General features: G+C 41.0%; 1 protein-coding gene across 4 annotated transcripts in view; it reads right to left on the bottom strand.

Annotated features, from left to right (window-relative positions):
* Mulk (acylglycerol kinase-like protein Mulk) overlaps positions 1 to 18,314 on the bottom strand; it is a 1,060,681-nt gene that overhangs the window by 46,268 nt on the left and 996,099 nt on the right. The window contains exon 1 of one of the 4 annotated variants that reach the window (XM_053794306.2): positions 1,533 to 1,685. The exons of 1 other annotated variant lie outside the window; for it this stretch is intronic. In XM_053794306.2, the coding sequence (XP_053650281.1) occupies positions 1,533 to 1,642 (110 nt within the window). In that variant the 5' untranslated portion in view covers positions 1,643 to 1,685. Of the gene's footprint in view, positions 1 to 1,532; positions 1,686 to 18,314 lie in introns of those variants that run through there. 2 more of the 4 variants (XM_053794308.2, XM_053794307.2) reach the window with 2 other exon arrangements.

The raw sequence follows: 18,314 nt of genomic DNA, 5'->3' as shown, positions 1-18,314 counted from the left end.
AATTATTATTGCTGCTATGACTACCACACCTACTGTAATTACTACAACTACTAATAATGACTACTACAACTACTGCCATGACTGACTGACTACTACTATCACTACTATCATGACAGTGATTACTATAATAACTTATACTACTACTACTACTACTACACTGGAATTAAAAATATAATTTACACATTACATTGTACACAACTCATCGCAGAAACATTCAACACAACAAACTATTCCGTCAAACACTTTCTGCCTGTATTAGCCTAAATTAGCTTATCGTGCAAGTGCAACGATTCAGCACTAAAGATGTGCAAGTGTTGCATGTGTGTCAGTGTTGCACGTGTGTCAGTGTTACATGTATGTGTCAGTGTTGCATGTGTCAGTGTTGCACGTGTGTCAGTGTTGCATGTATGTCAGTGTTGCACGTGTGTCAGTGTTGCACGTGTGTCAGTGTTACATGTATGTGTCAGTGTTGCATGTGTCAGTGTTGCACGTGTGTCAGTGTTGCATGTATGTCAGTGTTGCACGTGTGTCAGTGTTGCACAGAAGTCAGTGTTGCACGTGTGTCAGTGTTGCACACAAGTCAGTGTTGCACGTGTGTCAGTGTTGCACAGAAGTCAGTGTTGCACGTGTGTCAGTGTTGCACAGAAGTCAGTGTTGCACGTGTGTCAGTGTTGCACACAAGTCAGTGTTGCACGTGTGTCAGTGTTGCACACAAGTCAGTGTTGCACGTGTGTCAGTGTTGCACACAAGTCAGTGTTGCACGTGTGTCAGTGTTGCACACAAGTCAGTGTTGCACGTGTGTCAGTGTTGCACACAAGTCAGTGTTGCACGTGTGTCAGTGTTGCACACAAGTCAGTGTTGCACGTGTGTCAGTGTTGCACACAAGTCAGTGTTGCACGTGTGTCAGTGTTGCACACAAGTCAGTGTTGCACGTGTGTCAGTGTTGCACACAAGTCAGTGTTGCACGTGTGTCAGTGTTGCACACAAGTCAGTGTTGCACACTTTTAAAAAACAATTAACACAACGTTAATGTAAAACGGAATAATTATTTCAGGTGTAAATTATTATTTTGGAAGAAGTTAACAAGTACATCTACTGTGGCTGTGCAACAATTAATAACATTGCAACATGCACGTGGCAGAGTGTAAACAATGGCACAAATCTACCGTTGGCTGAGTAAGGTTAAGTAACATTACTTCACGATGGGTTGTTTTGTTACTTTTGGTAATTTTTAATAAAAAATGCACAAAAAATAATATATTAACCATAGAATCAACTTAATGTATAATTATTTTTTTTAATAATGGTTAAAATAAAGCCGGCACAAGAATCGAAAGATAAATAAATATTATGAGTATTACAACGCTCCAAACCCGTAGGGATCATCCACCCTCCCTGGAAAAATGGAATATAATTAATTTCGAGCCAAGGAAGAGCTGCAGTTCCTTGGATCAAGAACCACCGAGCATCATCAAAGAACACCACACAATTACCCACTAATTACAGAAAATAAGCCTAAATACATTACTCACTCATACTTATCTATACCATAATTAACACCGCCAGCTAATATTGCAGACAAAACTATAGATTTCTTCGGATTTCTTCTTAAAACACGATAAAAACGAATTACTCTGGACATTGTGTAGATGTTGTGGTGGATGTTCAGGGCCACCAAACATGGCGCTTTATTATACCCTTATTTTGTTTGTTTTATTTATTTTGATTTTATTTATTTATTTTATGTCTTTGCAAACAGTACCTTGAGATTTTATATTTATAATAGTGGGTTACAATGTAAAAAAGAGCCTCTATTATGCCTATGCATTATGGGCCAACTTGACATTATTGACTTACAGTCTACTTAACACTAAGGAGTATATCATAGTTGTACATTAGGATAGTAATTATTTCAGTTGTACAGTAGATTATTAATTATAAATGAATTAAAATTTGTATAAGATAAAAGATATATTCATATAGTCTAAAATACTTTTTGTGAAAACAATGATTCAATTATATTCCTGTCAACAATGGATAAAAGGTTCAAAGTGATTGTTGAAGTTATGATGTGGGAGTACATAAGTAAATGTGTACTGAGTATTTAGCATTTAGTCTAGGGTGATTAAGTGGCTTTTGAGAAGAGTCTTAAATTGATTTTCAGACTGGGTTACTTTAATATCTTCTGGTAATGAATTCCATATTTTAGGGCCCTTTATGTTTACCTGGAGAGAGACCTGGAGAGAGTTCCGGGGGTCATCGCCCCCGCGGCCCGGTCTGTGACCAGGCCTCCTGGTGGATCAGAGCCTGATCAACCAGGCTGTTACTGCTGGCTGCACGCAAATCAACGTACGAGCCACAACCCGGCTGATCAGGTACCGACTTTAGGTGCTTGTCCAGTGCCAGCTTGAAGACTGCCAGGGGTCTGTTGGTAATCCCCCTTATGTGTGCTGGGAGGCAGTTGAACAGTCTCGGGCCCCTGACACTTATTGTATGGTCTCTTAACGTGCTACTGACACCCCTGCTTTTCATTGGGGGGATGGTGCATCGTCTGCCAAGTCTTTTGCTTTCGTAGTGAGTGATTTTCGTGTGCAAGTTCGGTACTAGTCCCTCTAGGATTTTCCAGGTGTATATAATCATGTATCTCTCCCTCCTGCGTTCCAGGGAATACAGGTTTAGGAACCTCAAGCGCTCCCAGTAATTGAGGTGTTTTATCTCCGTTATGCGCGCCGTGAAGGTTCTCTGTACATTTTCTAGGTCAGCAATTTCACCTGCCTTGAAAGGTGCTGTTAGTGTGCAGCAATATTCCAGCCTAGATAGAACAAGTGACTTGAAGAGTGTCATCATGGGCTTGGCCTCCCTAGTTTTGAAGGTTCTCATTATCCATCCTGTCATTTTTCTAGCAGATGCGATTGATACAATGTTATGGTCCTTGAAGGTGAGATCCTCCGACATAATCACTCCCAGGTCTTTGACGTTGGTGTTTCGCTCTATTTTGTGGCCAGAATTTGTTTTGTACTCTGATGAAGATTTAATTTCCTCGTGTTTACCATATCTGAGTAATTGAAATTTCTCATCGTTGAACTTCATATTGTTTTCTGCAGCCCACTGAAAGATTCGGTTGATGTCCGCCTGGAGCCTTGCAGTGTCTGCAATGGAAGACACTGTCATGCAGATTCGGGTGTCATCTGCAAAGGAAGACACGGTGCTGTGGCTGACATCCTTGTCTATGTCGGATATGAGGATGAGGAACAAGATGGGAGCGAGTACTGTGCCTTGTGGAACAGAGCTTTTCACCGTAGCTGCCTCGGACTTTACTCTGTTGACGACTACTCTCTGTGTTCTGTTAGTGAGGAGTATATTGTTTTTGATATGGTGACATTTCTTATCAGATCATCATTGTTAGTGAAGATGAGGTCTAGTGTATTCTCCAGTCTAGTAGGCTCTATTATTTGCTGGTTTAAATTGAATTTTGTGCAGAGATTTAAAAGCTCGTGTGAGTGTGAGTTTTCATCAGAGCTGCCTCCTGGTGTTATTACTGCAACAATATTATTTGCTATATTCCTCCATTTTAGGTGCCTTAAGTTGAAATCCCCCAGGACCAAGATGTTGGGTGCAGGAGCTGGAAGATTTTCCAGACAGTGGTCAATTTTTAACAGCTGTTCCTGGAATTGCTGGGATGTTGCATCCGGAGGCTTGTAGATTACCACAATGACTAGGTTTTGGTTCTCGACCTTTACTGCTAAAACTTCCACTACATCATTTGAGGCATTAAGCAGTTCTGTGCAAACAAGTGACTCTGCAATATACAGGCCAACCCCCCCCACCTTTGCCTGTTCACTCTGTCACATCTGTATAGGTTGTAACCTGGGATCCATATTTCGTTGTCCAAGTGATCCTTTACGTGGGTCTCAGTGAAAGCCACGAACATTGCCTTTGCCTCTCTATAACAGTACTACCACCAGTAACTACTCTCTACAACAGTACTACCACCAGTAACTACTCTCTACAACAGTACTACCACCAGTAACTACTCTCTACAACAGTACTACCACCAGTAACTCCTCTCTACAACAGTACTACCACCAGTAACTAATCTCTACAACAGTACTACCACCAGTAACTACTCTCTACAACAGTACTACCACCAGTAACTGCTCTCTACAACAGCACTACCACCAGTAACTACTCTCTACAACAGTACCACCAACATTAACTACCGCCAGTAGTTAACCATCGCCACTCAATCACTATTATTTCTCTACCCAGGAGGTCGTTACAAGAGGCAGTTAAGGTCGTGGCACCGCGGGTCGCTAACTACTGCCCGCCTATAACGACCTCATTAACCAGTAATGAGGTGCGTGCCCTTACACTATAGTAATTTGCTTAGGTAAGCTTCCTGTCCACGAAGATTAATAATAATAGTAATATTTATTTTCCAGAGAATACTTATATATGGTTCCCCGAGTTTTATTTTCTTCTTCCTCGTTCCTCTCCTCCCTCGTTCCTCTCCTCCCTCGTTCCTCTCCTCCCTCGTTCCTCTCCTCCCTCGTTCCTCTCCTCCCTCGTTCCTCTCCTTCCTCATTCCTCTCCTCCCTCGTTCCTCTCCTCCCTCGTTCCTCTCCTCCCTCGTTCCTCTCCTTCCTCGTTCCTCTCCTCCCTCGTTCCTCTCCTCCCTCGTTCCTCTCCTCCCTCGTTCCTCTCCTCCCTCGTTCTTCAAGGGTAAGTCCTCACGCCTAGTCAAGCGTTCAGGATCAAGTCTTCAGTATTACACTATTTGCTATCACCATTAGTCTGTGATTGATCCAGACACCTTAATGGTTCATAATGATTCCAGGAGGCTGGATTCATTATGGACTATTATAGTGTCTGGATTCATCTAGACACCGTAATGGTTCACAATGATTCCAGCCTCCTGGTCCATGATTCCAACCTCCTGGTCCATGATTCCAGGCTACTGGTCAATATTCATCCCGACGCCGTAATGGTCCACAATGATTCCAACCTCCTGGTCCATGATTCCAACCTCCTGGTCCATGATTCCAACCTCCTGGCCAATATTCATCCCGATGCCATAATGGTCCACAATGACTCCAACCTCCTGGTCCATGATTCCAACCTCCTGGTCCATGATTCCAACCTCCTGGTCAGTCAACATTCATCCCGACTCCGTAAAGTCCACAATGATCCCAGCCTGCTGGTCCATGATTCCAACCTCCTGGTCCATGATTCCAACCTCCTGGTCCATGATTCCAGCCTCATGGTAAATATTCATCCCGACGCCATAATGGTTCACAATGATTCCAACCTCCTGGTCCATGATTCCAACCTCCTGGTCCGTCAAGATTCATCCCGACGCCTAATGGTCCACAATGATTCCAACCTCCTGGTCAGTCAATATTCATCCCGACGCCTAATGGTCCACAATGATTCCAACCTCCTGGTCCATGATTCCAACCTCCTGGTCAGTCAATATTCATCCCGACGCCGTAATGGTCCACAATGATCCCAGCCTCCTGGTCCATGATTCCATCCTCCTGGTCCATGATTCCAACCTCCTGGTCCATGATTCCAACCTCCTGGTCCATGATTCCAGCCTCCTGGTCCATGATTCAAGCCTCCTGGTCCATGATTCCAGCCTCCTAGTCCGTCATGACAGACGCTGTAATGGTCCACAATGATCCCAGTCTCCTGGTCCATGATTCCATCCTCCTGGTCCATGATTCCAACCTCCTGGTCCATGATTCCAGCCTCCTGGTCCATGATTCAAGCCTCCTGGTCCATGATTCCAGCCTCCTAGTCCGTCATGACAGACGCTGTAATGGTCCACAATGATTCCAGCCTCCTGGTCCATGATTCCAGCCTCCTAGTCCGTCATGACAGACGCTGTAATGGTCCACACTGATTCCAGCCTCCTGGTCCATGATTCCAGCCTCCTAGTCCGTCATGACAGACGCTGTAATGGTCCACAATGATTCAAGCCTCCTGGTCCATGATTCCAGCCTCCTAGTCCGTCATGACTTATCCAGACGCTGTAATGGTCCACAATGATTCCAGCCTCCTGTGTTAAAACATTACGAGGAAGCGCTAAAAACGCAGGGACCACACTGTTCCTGGTGACTGATCAATCATGGTTGACTACTGGAATAGCAGATACAATTTCTTGAGCTACCAGTCCTTCACTAGCATCAAGGAGCCTCACTAGAGGGGAATCACTAAGAGAAACACACACACAACAGAATTATAAGGGTACAAATGTGTAAATAATACTCTGGGTTTTAACCATTCTTAGTGTAACTGCACACTTGTGAGACGCAAGGGTTTCCAACACCTCACAAGGCATCTCCAACACCTTTGGAAGGATCTGCAACACCTCATAAGGGATCTGCAGCACGTTTTGGGAGTTCTGCAACACCTCACAAGGATTTCAAACGCCTCGCAAAGCAACCATAAAAACACCAAATGCGTTTGTTTTCTGTTTAGTTCACAATGTGTGTTATGTAAATTTCTCTGTGTTTAGCAAAGTGCCTGGGATAACGGAGTGAATGTGAATGTACTCACCTATATGTACTCACCTATATGTGATTGCAGGGGTCGAGTCATAGCTCCTAGCCCCGCCTCTTCACTGGTCGATACTAATTCACTCTCTCCCTGCTCCATGATATTTGTCATACCTCTTCTTAAAGCTATTTATGGAACTTGCTTCCACTACTTCACTCTCCAGATTATTCCAGTTCCTGACAACTCTAAGACTAAAGAAACACTTCCTAACATCCCTATGACTCATCTGGATTTTCAGTTTCCAATTGTGTCCCCGTGTTTCTGTATCCCATCTCTGAAACATTCGTTCCTTGTCCACGTTGTCAATGCCTCTTAGTATTTTATACGTTGTTATCATGTCCCCTCTATCCCTCCTATCCTCTAGTGTCATCAGGTTGAGTTCTCTTAACCTCTCCTCATAAGACATACCCCTCAGTTCCGGGACTAATCGTGTTGCAAATTTTTGCACTTTCTCCAATTTCTTGACGTGTTTGACTAAGTGAGGGTTCCATACTGGCGCTGCATATTCCAGTATAGGCCTTACGTACACTGTGTACAATGTCGTGAATGACTCCTTACTCAGATGTCTAAACGCCAATCTCAGGTTTGCCAATCTCCCATATGCTGCAGCAGTTATTTGATTGATGTGTGCCTCAGGGGACATGTTCGTTATAATGCTTACCCCAAGATCCTTTTCTTTAACTGACGTTTGCAGCTGTTGGTTTCCTAACCTGTACTCCGTCTGCGGTCTTCTGTGTCCTTCCCCAATCTTCATGACCTTACACTTACTGGGGTTAAACTCCAGGAGCCATTTGACGGACCATACTTGTAGTTTGTCCAGATCCCCTTGTAATCTTAACTGATCCTCTCCCACTTGTATTCTCCTCATCAGTTTCACATCATCAGCGAACAGTGACACTTCTGAATCTATTCCTTCCACCATGTCATTCACGTATACAAGAAACAGCACCGGGCCTAGGACTGAACCTTGTGGAACCCCACTCGACACATTCGCCCACTACGACACTTCAGCACGTACCAACACACGTTGTTTCCTTCCTGTCAGGTATTCCCTGATCCATTGCAGTACTTTCCCCTTTATTCCTGCCTGCTACTCTAATTTTTGCACCAGTCTCTTGTGTGGTACTGTGTCAAAAGCCTTCTTGCAATCTAAGAAGATGCAATCTACCCATCCCTCTCTCTCCTGTCTTACTTCTGTTACCTTATCGTAGAACTCAAGTAAATTTGTGACACAGGATTTCCCATCTCTGAAGCCATGCTGACTGTTATGTTTGAGCCCAATCTCTTCAATGTGTTCCACTACTTTTCTCCTGTGTGTGTGTGTGTGTGTGTGTGTGTGTGTGTGTGTGTGTGTGTGTGTGTGTGTGTGTGTGTGTGTGTGTGTGCGTGCGCCCGCCTAGTTGTGGTTGAAGGGGTCGAGTCAAAGCTCCTGGCCCTGCCTCTTCACTGTGTGTGTGTGTGAGAGACGAATTAGACACGTGCACCTGTTATTAGGTCAAACACACACGTGCAACAGTTAGGCAACTTTATTCCGAAACGTTTCGCCTACATAGTAGACTTCTTCAGTCGAGTACAGAAAGTTGGTAGAAGCAGAAGAGATGTGAAGACGACGTCATCAGTCCATCAGCCTTGAAGACTGAGTTTTAAGGTGGTCAGTCCCTCAGCCTGGAGAAGAGTATTGTTCCATAATCTGGAACAATATGAAGTTGAAGTGACAGTGTGGAGATGACCTACATCTCAGGAGGTGAGATGAACGCCACTAACAGAAGAATGTATTCAGAGGTCACGTCCCTACCAAATCCAATCATTCTTGTTGTCCAAGATACATCTGTACCAAGACACATCTGTACCAAGATACATCTGTACCAAGATACACCTGTACCAAGATACATCTGTACCAAGACACATCTGTACCAAGATACATCTGTACCAAGATACACCTGTACCAAGATACATCTGTACCAAGATACACCTGTACCAAGATACATCTGTACCAAGATACATCTGTACCAAGACACATTCTTTCTTCTACTGGTGGCCAACATCTCACCTCCTGACAGTATACAAGTCTCCACACTGTCACCTCAACATCACATTGTTCCAGACTATGGAACAAATACTTTTCTCCAGGCTGAGGGACTGACCACCTCAAATCTACCTCTTCAAGATTGATGGACTGATGACATCGTCTCCCCATCTCTTCTGCTTCTACCAACTTTCCAGTACTCGACTGAAGAAGTCTACTGTGTAGGCGAAACGTTTCGGAATAAAGATACGTAACTGTTGCATGTTGTCTTACCTAACAACATATTAAAACAGCATAAAACACTATTGTAACATGTAACATCCTGCTGAAGAGGACCCCAGCGGAGGGTCGAAATATACAAATCAGTTAATCTTCTGAGTTTTTGTCTCCGTCTGGGTTATTACTGAGAAGCTGCGTATCTTTAATTTGCAGACGTTTCGCCCTCCAGTGACTATCACTCCAAGGACAATGTGAAGACTGGGAGGGTAGCTGTGTGTGGGTGGCGAGTAGATGTCAGATTCTATTTCTGCCATTATTGCTGTTACCTTTACTATTAATTACCCTTTCTCTTTTGTGCTGCTAAACTACCCTCCTTACTGTATACTACCACTATTACTACTACTACTACTACTGCTACTACCAACCTTACCACACCACTTCTTCTTCTTCCTCTCTTGGTCCCGTCCCTGTCACCCTCGCCTATATATACTGGCTCCCTCACCTTCCTGTGTTAGTGTGACTTTGTAAATGGTCCGAGACGGACCGAAACATTGTCGTAAGCTCCTCTCTCCTATATGCGGGTTATGTATTAAAATTTATAGAATTACCTGTGTCATGGAAAAGTATATATGAACAGATATATTACGGCCAGGTTTAGCTCTCCATGTGTTTCACATAGAATTTGATTATATTTCATTAACGGGTGTAAATAGGATGTGGTTCCTTAAGACACCTGCTGCCCATGTTCACCTAGCAGTAAATAGGTACCCGGGTGCTAGTCGACTGGTGTGGGTCGCATCCTACCTGGAGACTACCTGGAGGGCATTCCGGCGATCAACGCCCCCGCGGCCCGGTCCAAGACCAGGCCTCCCGGTGGATCAGGGCCTGATCAACGAGGTTGTTACTGCTGGCCACATGCAATCCAACGTACGAACCACAGCCCGACTGATCCGGCACCGTCTTTAGGTATCTGTCCAGCTCCCTCTTGAAGACAACCAGGGGTCTACTGGCAATGCCCCTTATTGCTGGAGGGAGGCTGTTGAACAGTCTTGGGCCCTGGACACTTTGCGTTTTCTCTTAGTGTACCAGTGACGCCCCTACTTTTCACTGGGGGTATGTTGCATCGCCTGCCAAGTCTTTTGCTGTCGTATGGAGTGATTTCTTTGTGCATATTAGGGACCAGTCCCTCCAGGATCTTCCAGGTGTAGATTATGATATCTCTCTCTCGCCTGCGCTCCAGGGAGTACAAGTCAAGTGCTTCCAGGCGCTCGCAGTAGTTGTTTGATGGAACTTATACGTGCAGTAAAGGTTCTCTGTACATTCTCTAGACCTGCAATTTCACCTGCCTTGAATGGGGATGTTAATGTACAGCAGTATTCCAGCCAAAATTGACCTAATTTGCGGGAAATGCTCAGCATAACAAGCGGCTTTCTATATAGTAGTGTGTCACTGATATCAACTATGGTCTGTATCATGCACTGGTAGCAATAAAGATTATTATTATTATTAAGCGAATTATTATTATAATCAAGGGGGAAGCGCTAAACCCGGAGGATTATACAGCGCTTGGGGAGGGGGATGTGGAAGGCATTCAGGCTTAATTCGGGGAACTGGAGCACAGATCCAATTCCCTAAATCAAGAGCCCCTCACCAACATCAAGGAACCTTCCTTGAGGGGATTATTTAGCGAAACATCTGATACAAAGCTATATAGTGTGTGTGTGTGTGTGTGTGTGTGTGTTTCAGTCAGGTTGTGATGGCTGGGGAGCAGTTCTGACTGGTGGGGAATGTGTCAGACTGTTGCCTGATCCCTGGACATCACTAACCAGGGACCTAAACACTGTGGGAGAGGGCGGACCCCCACTCCTCCACAACTTAGCGTGACTGACCCACATCACAGACCCTACAAATTACACACTGCCCACAGTGGAATACATGCTGACTCTATCCTCCCTTTTTACGAAATATTTCTGAAGCATAGAGACATCGTAAGGGATTCCCAGGGCTAGACACGAAGCACTGCATCACTGAAGGAAGAGTGTGTGACTGCCTCAAGCTCCCAGGGGCGGAGCTTAGCTATATTATGACGTTCCTTCTGGCTCTGTGATTGGCCAGAAGCGACGGAATGACCTCGAGGTCCACCAATGAATGAAGGCTTCTAAACTGAGACGAGTGGTGTGATGTCAAGCTGGCGTGTGGCTCGTTTAAACCTTATTATCACAACTTTACTAGCGAATACACCAAAATTAAACGCAATATCCGTGACGTATATACGCGCGGGCGCCGACAAATTGAATATATGTCAGAAAAAACCTACAAGGCAAAATTGGAAGGTTTTTATAGAGGTAATTTGCAAGGAGTACATCAAGATTATTGGAGTTAGGAAGGCAAATCTTACCAATGTCAACAGTTACGACTTGCTGGGTTTTTTTTGCTTTTTATTTTGAGTTTCTTGGTGGCAGTTGTGGAAGCCAGTTGATGGGGAAGAGGAATTGATGGGGGACTGGGGATTGATAGGGGGAGGGAGGGAGGGAGGGAGGGAGGGGGAGGCATGCTTATTTTCCGTATATTAACGAGTTTGGGTACACCAGTAGTGTGACTAGCCAACTCTACACTATTCTGTATGATAGTTACATTGTGGCAACACCAGCAGTGTGTTGCTACACTATTCTATATGATAGTTACATTGTGGGAACACCAGCAGTGTTGCTACACTATATGATAGTTACATTGTGGCAACACCAGCAGTGTGTTGCTACACTATTCTGTATGATAGTTACATTGTGGCAACACCAGCAGTGTGTTGCTACACTATTCTGTATGATAGTTACATTGTGGCAACACCAACAGTGTGTTGCTACACTATTCTGTATGATAGTTACATTGTGGGAACACCAGCAGTGTGTTGCTACACTATTCTGTATGATAGTTACATTGTGGGAACACCAGCAGTGTTGCTACACTATATGATAGTTACATTGTGGGAACACCAGCAGTGTTGCTACACTATATGATAGTTACATTGTGGGAACACCAGCAGTGTTGCTACACTATATGATAGTTACATTGTGGCAACACCAGCAGTGTTGCTACACTATATGATAGTTACATTGTGGGAACACCAGCAGTGTTGCTACACTATATGATAGTTACATTGTGGCAACACCAGCAGTGTTGCTACACTATATGATAGTTACATTGTGGCAACACCAGCAGTGTTGCTACACTATATGATAGTTACATTGTGGCAACACCAGCAGTGTTGCTACACTATATGATAGTTACATTGTGGCAACACCAGCAGTGTTGCTACACTATATGATAGTTACAGTGTGGCAACACCAGCAGTGTTGCTACACTATATGATAGTTACAGTGTGGCAACACCAGCAGTGTTGCTGTGAGTTACACAAAGGGATCAATAGCTATTTTCCTGTCATATTTTATCATACAACTAGCTATATTTATACTGTAAGAAAATCATAGAAGAGTACATGGTAATTCATGCGAGTACATAAGAGTACATGTGAAAGACAGCAGAGGACTTGTGAGTCCATACCGAGGCTAAGAACTATCCACTGTTATCTGGATCAGGAACTTTCATGAATTGTCTAGGCATATGACGCAGGGACAGAGAAGTGGAAGGCTCTCTCCCCACCCTCCACTCCCTCCGGCCGCTGCCGGCATGAAAACAGGTGAAAAATATACATATATATACATATATATATATACCATACAATACTAGAAGAATGCCATGGTATTCACAGTAGAGATGGAAGGGGATGGTAGATGTAGGCTGTAACTATCTTAAGATGGTAGATGTAGGTTATAACTATCTTAAGATGGTAGATGTAGGCTGTAACTTTCTTAAGATGGTAGATGTAGGTTATAACTATCTTAAGATGGTAGATGTAGGCTGTAACTTTCTTAAGATGGTAGATGTAGGCTATAACTATCTTAAGATGGTAGATGTAGGCTGTAACTATCTTAAGATGGTAGATGTAGGCTGTAACTATCTTAAGATGGTAGATGTAGGCTGTAACTATCTTAAGATGGTAGATGTAGGCTGTAACTATCTTAAGATGGTAGATGTAGGTTATAACTATCTTAAGATGGTAGATGTAGGCTGTAACTTTCTTAAGATGGTAGATGTAGGCTATAACTATCTTAAGATGGTAGATGTAGGCTGTAACTATCTTAAGATGGTAGATGTAGGCTGTAACTATCTTAAGATGGTAGATGTAGGCTGTAACTATCTTAAGATGGTAGATGTAGGCTGTAACTATCTTAAGATGGTAGATGTAGGCTGTAACTATCTTAAGATGGTAGATGTAGGCTGTAACTATCTTAAGATGGTAGATGTAGGCTGTAACTATCTTAAGATGGTAGATGTAGGCTGTAACTATCTTAAGATGGTAGATGTAGGCTGTAACTATCTTAAGATGGTAGATGTAGGCTGTAACTATCTTAAGATGGTAGATGTAGGCTGTAACTATCTTAAGATGGTAGATGTAGGCTGTAACTATCTTAAGATGGTAGATGTAGGTTATAACTATCTTAAGATGGTAGATGTAGGTTATAACTATCTTAAGATGGTAGATGTAGGTTATAACTATCTTAAGATGCTAGATGTAGGCTATAACTATCTTAAGATGGTAGATGTAGGTTATAACTATCTTAAGATGGTAGATGTAGGTTATAACTATCTTAAGATGGTAGATGTAGGCTGTAACTATCTTAAGATGGTAGATGTAGGCTGTAACTATCTTAAGATGGTAGATGTAGGCTGTAACTATCTTAAGATGGTAGATGTAGGCTGTAACTATCTTAAGATGGTAGATGTAGGCTGTAACTATCTTAAGATGGTAGATGTAGGCTGTAACTATCTTAAGATGGTAGATGTAGGCTGTAACTATCTTAAGATGGTAGATGTAGGCTGTAACTATCTTAAGATGGTAGATGTAGGCTGTAACTATCTTAAGATGGTAGATGTAGGCTGTAACTATCTTAAGATGGTAGATGTAGGCTGTAACTATCTTAAGATGGTAGATGTAGGCTGTAACTATCTTAAGATGGTAGATGTAGGCTGTAACTATCTTAAGATGGTAGATGTAGGCTGTAACTATCTTAAGATGGTAGATGTAGGCTGTAACTATCTTAAGATGGTAGATGTAGGCTGTAACTATCTTAAGATGGTAGATGTAGGTTATAACTATCTTAAGATGGTAGATGTAGGTTATAACTATCTTAAGATGGTAGATGTAGGTTATAACTATCTTAAGATGCTAGATGTAGGCTATAACTATCTTAAGATGGTAGATGCAGGTTATAACTATCTTAAGATGGTAGATGTAGGTTATAACTATCTTAAGATGGTAGATGTAGGCTATAACTATCTTAAGATGGTAGATGTAGGTTATAACTATCTTAAGATGGTAGATGTAGGTTATAACTATCTTAAGATGGTAGATGTAGGCTGTAACTATCTTAAGATGGTAGATGTAGGCTGTAACTATCTTAAGATGGTAGATGTAGGCTGTAACTATCTTAAGATGGTAGATGTAGGTTATAACTATCTTAAGATGGTAGATGTAGGCTATAACTATCTTAAGATGGTAGATGTAGGCTGTAACTATCTTAAGATGGTAGATGTAGGCTGTAACTATCTTAAGATGGTAGATGTAGGCTGTAACTATCTTAAGATGGTAGATGTAGGTTATAACTATCTTAAGATGGTAGATGTAGGCTGTAACTATCTTAAGATGGTAGATGTAGGCTGTAACTATCTTAAGATGGTAGATGTAGGCTGTAACTATCTTAAGATGGTAGATGTAGGCTGTAACTATCTTAAGATGGTAGATGTAGGCTGTAACTATCTTAAGATGGTAGATGTAGGCTGTAAGTATCTTAAGATGGTAGATGTAGGCTGTAACTATCTTAAGATGGTAGATGTAGGCTGTAACTATCTTAAGTGGTAGATGTAGGCTGTAACTATCTTAAGATGGTAGATGTAGGCTGTAACTATCTTAAGATGGTAGATGTAGGCTGTAACTATCTTAAGATGGTAGATGTAGGCTGTAACTATCTTAAGATGGTAGATGTAGGCTGTAACTATCTTAAGATGGTAGATGTAGGCTGTAACTATCTTAAGATGGTAGATGTAGGCTGTAACTATCTTAAGATGGTAGATGTAGGCTGTAACTATCTTAAGATGGTAGATGTAGGCTGTAACTATCTTAAGATGGTAGATGTAGGCTGTAACTATCTTAAGATGGTAGATGTAGGCTGTAACTATCTTAAGATGGTAGATGTAGGCTGTAACTATCTTAAGATGGTAGATGTAGGCTGTAACTATCTTAAGATGGTAGATGTAGGCTGTAACTATCTTAAGATGGTAGATGTAGGCTGTAACTATCTTAAGATGGTAGATGTAGGCTGTAACTATCTTAAGATGGTAGATGTAGGCTGTAACTATCTTAAGATGGTAGATGTAGGCTGTAACTATCTTAAGATGGTAGATGTAGGCTGTAACTATCTTAAGATGGTAGATGTAGGCTGTAACTATCTTAAGATGGTAGATGTAGGGTGTATATCTTAAGATGGTAGATGTAGGCTGTAACTATCTTAAGATGGTAGATGTAGGCTATCTTAAGATGGTAGATGTAGGCTGTAACTATCTTAAGATGGTAGATGTAGGCTGTAACTATCTTAAGATGGTAGATGTAGGCTGTAATCTTAAGATGGTAGATGTAGGCTATCTTAAGATGGTAGATGTAGGTTATAACTATCTTAAGACGGTAGATGTAGGTTATAACTATCTTAAGACGGTAGATGTAGGTTATAACTATCTTAAGATGGTAGATGTAGGTTATAACTATCTTAAGATGGTAGATGTAGGCTGTAACTATCTTAAGATGGTAGATGTAGGTTATAACTATCTTAAGATGGTAGATGTAGGTTATAACTATCTTAAGATGGTAGATGTAGGCTGTAACTATCTTAAGATGGTAGATGTAGGTTATAACTATCTTAAGATGGTAGATGTAGGTTATAACTATCTTAAGATGGTAGATGTAGGTTGTAACTATCTTAAGATGGTAGATGTAGGCTGTAACTATCTTAAGATGGTAGATGTAGGTTATAACTATCTTAAGATGGTAGATGTAGGTTATAACTATCTTAAGATGGTAGATGTAGGTTGTAACTATCTTAAGATGGTAGATGTAGGCTGTAACTATCTTAAGATGGTAGATGTAGGTTATAACTATCTTAAGATGGTAGATGTAGGTTATAACTATCTTACGATGGTAGATGTAGGTTATAACTATCTTAAGATGGTAGATGTAGGTTATAACTATCTTAAGATGGTAGATGTAGGTTATAACTATCTTAAGATGGTAGATGTAGGCTGTAACTATCTTAAGATGGTAGATGTAGGTTATAACTATCTTAAGATGGTAGATGTAGGCTGTAACTATCTTAAGATGGTAGATGTAGGTTATAACTATCTTAAGATGGTAGATGTAGGTTATAACTATCTTAAGATGGTAGATGTAGGTTATAACTATCTTAAGATGGTAGATGTAGGTTATAACTATCTTAAGATGGTAGATGTAGGCTGTAACTATCTTAAGATGGTAGATGTAGGTTATAACTATCTTAAGATGGTAGATGTAGGTTATAACTATCTTAAGATGGTAGATGTAGGTTATAACTATCTTAAGATGGTAGATGTAGGTTATAGCTATCTTAAGATGGTAGATGTAGGTTATAACTATCTTAAGATGGTAGATGTAGGTTATAACTATCTTAAGATGGTAGATGTAGGTTATAACTATCTTAAGACGGTAGATGTAGGTTATAACTATCTTAAGATGGTAGATGTAGGTTATAACTATCTTAAGATGGTAGATGTAGGTTATAACTATCTTAAGATGGTAGATGTAGGTTATAACTATCTTAAGATGGTAGATGTAGGTTATAACTATCTTAAGATGGTAGATGTAGGTTATAACTATCTTAAGATGGTAGATGTAGGTTATAACTATCTTAAGATGGTAGATGTAGGTTATATCTTAAGACGGTAGATGTAGGTTATAACTTAAGATGGTAGATGTAGGTTATAACTATCTTAAGATGGTAGATGTAGGTTATAACTATCTTAAGATGGTAGATGTAGGTTATAACTATCTTAAGATGGTAGATGTAGGTTATAACTATCTTAAGATGGTAGATGTAGGTTATAACTATCTTAAGATGGTAGATGTAGGTTATAACTATCTTAAGATGGTAGATGTAGGTTATAACTATCTTAAGATGGTAGATGTAGGTTATAACTATCTTAAGATGGTAGATGTAGGTTATAACTATCTTAAGACGGTAGATGTAGGTTATAACTATCTTAAGATGGTAGATGTAGGTTATAACTATCTTAAGATGGTAGATGTAGGTTATAACTATCTTAAGATGGTAGATGTAGGTTATAACTATCTTAAGATGGTAGATGTAGGTTATAACTATCTTAAGATGGTAGATGTAGGCTGTAACTATCTTAAGATGGTAGATGTAGGTTATAACTATCTTAAGATGGTAGATGTAGGTTATAACTATCTTAAGATGGTAGATGTAGGTTATAACTATCTTAAGATGGTAGATGTAGGTTATAACTATCTTAAGATGGTAGATGTAGGTTATAACTATCTTAAGATGGTAGATGTAGGTTATAACTATCTTAAGACGGTAGATGTAGGTTATAACTATCTTAAGATGGTAGATGTAGGTTATAACTATCTTAAGATGGTAGATGTAGGTTATAACTATCTTAAGATGGTAGATGTAGGCTATAACTATCTTAAGATGGTAGATGTAGGCTATAACTATCTTAAGATGGTAGATGTAGGCTGTAACTATCTTAAGATGGTAGATGTAGGCTATAACTATCTTAAGATGGTAGATGTAGGCTGTAACTATCTTAAGATGGTAGATGTAGGCTATAACTATCTTAAGATGGTAGATGTAGGCTATAACTATCTTAAGATGGTAGATGTAGGTTATAACTATCTTAAGATGGTAGATGTAGGTTATAACTATCTTAAGATGGTAGATGTAGGTTATAACTATCTTAAGATGGTAGATGTAGGTTATAACTATCTTAAGATGGTAGATGTAGGTTATAACTATCTTAAGATGGTAGATGTAGGTTATAACTATCTTAAGATGGTAGATGTAGGCTATAACTATCTTAAGATGGTAGATGTAGGCTGTAACTATCTTAAGCTGGTAGATGTAGGTTATAACTATCTTAAGACGGTAGATGTAGGCTGTAACTATCTTAAGCTGGTAGATGTAGGCTGTAACTATCTTAAGCTGGTAGATGTTGGTTATAACTATCTTAAGACGGTAGATGTAGGTTATAACTATCTTAAGCTGGTAGATGTAGGCTGGAGTATACCTGGAGTGGTTTCGGGGGGTCAACGCCCCGGCGGCCTGGTCTGTGACCAGGCCTGATG

Source organism: Cherax quadricarinatus, chromosome 94 (genome assembly GCF_038502225.1).
Source record: "Cherax quadricarinatus isolate ZL_2023a chromosome 94, ASM3850222v1, whole genome shotgun sequence".
Taxonomy (NCBI): domain Eukaryota; kingdom Metazoa; phylum Arthropoda; class Malacostraca; order Decapoda; family Parastacidae; genus Cherax; species Cherax quadricarinatus.
The sequence above is the reverse complement of the archived record's forward strand: the minus strand, read 5'-3'. Positions and strand labels throughout refer to the sequence as shown.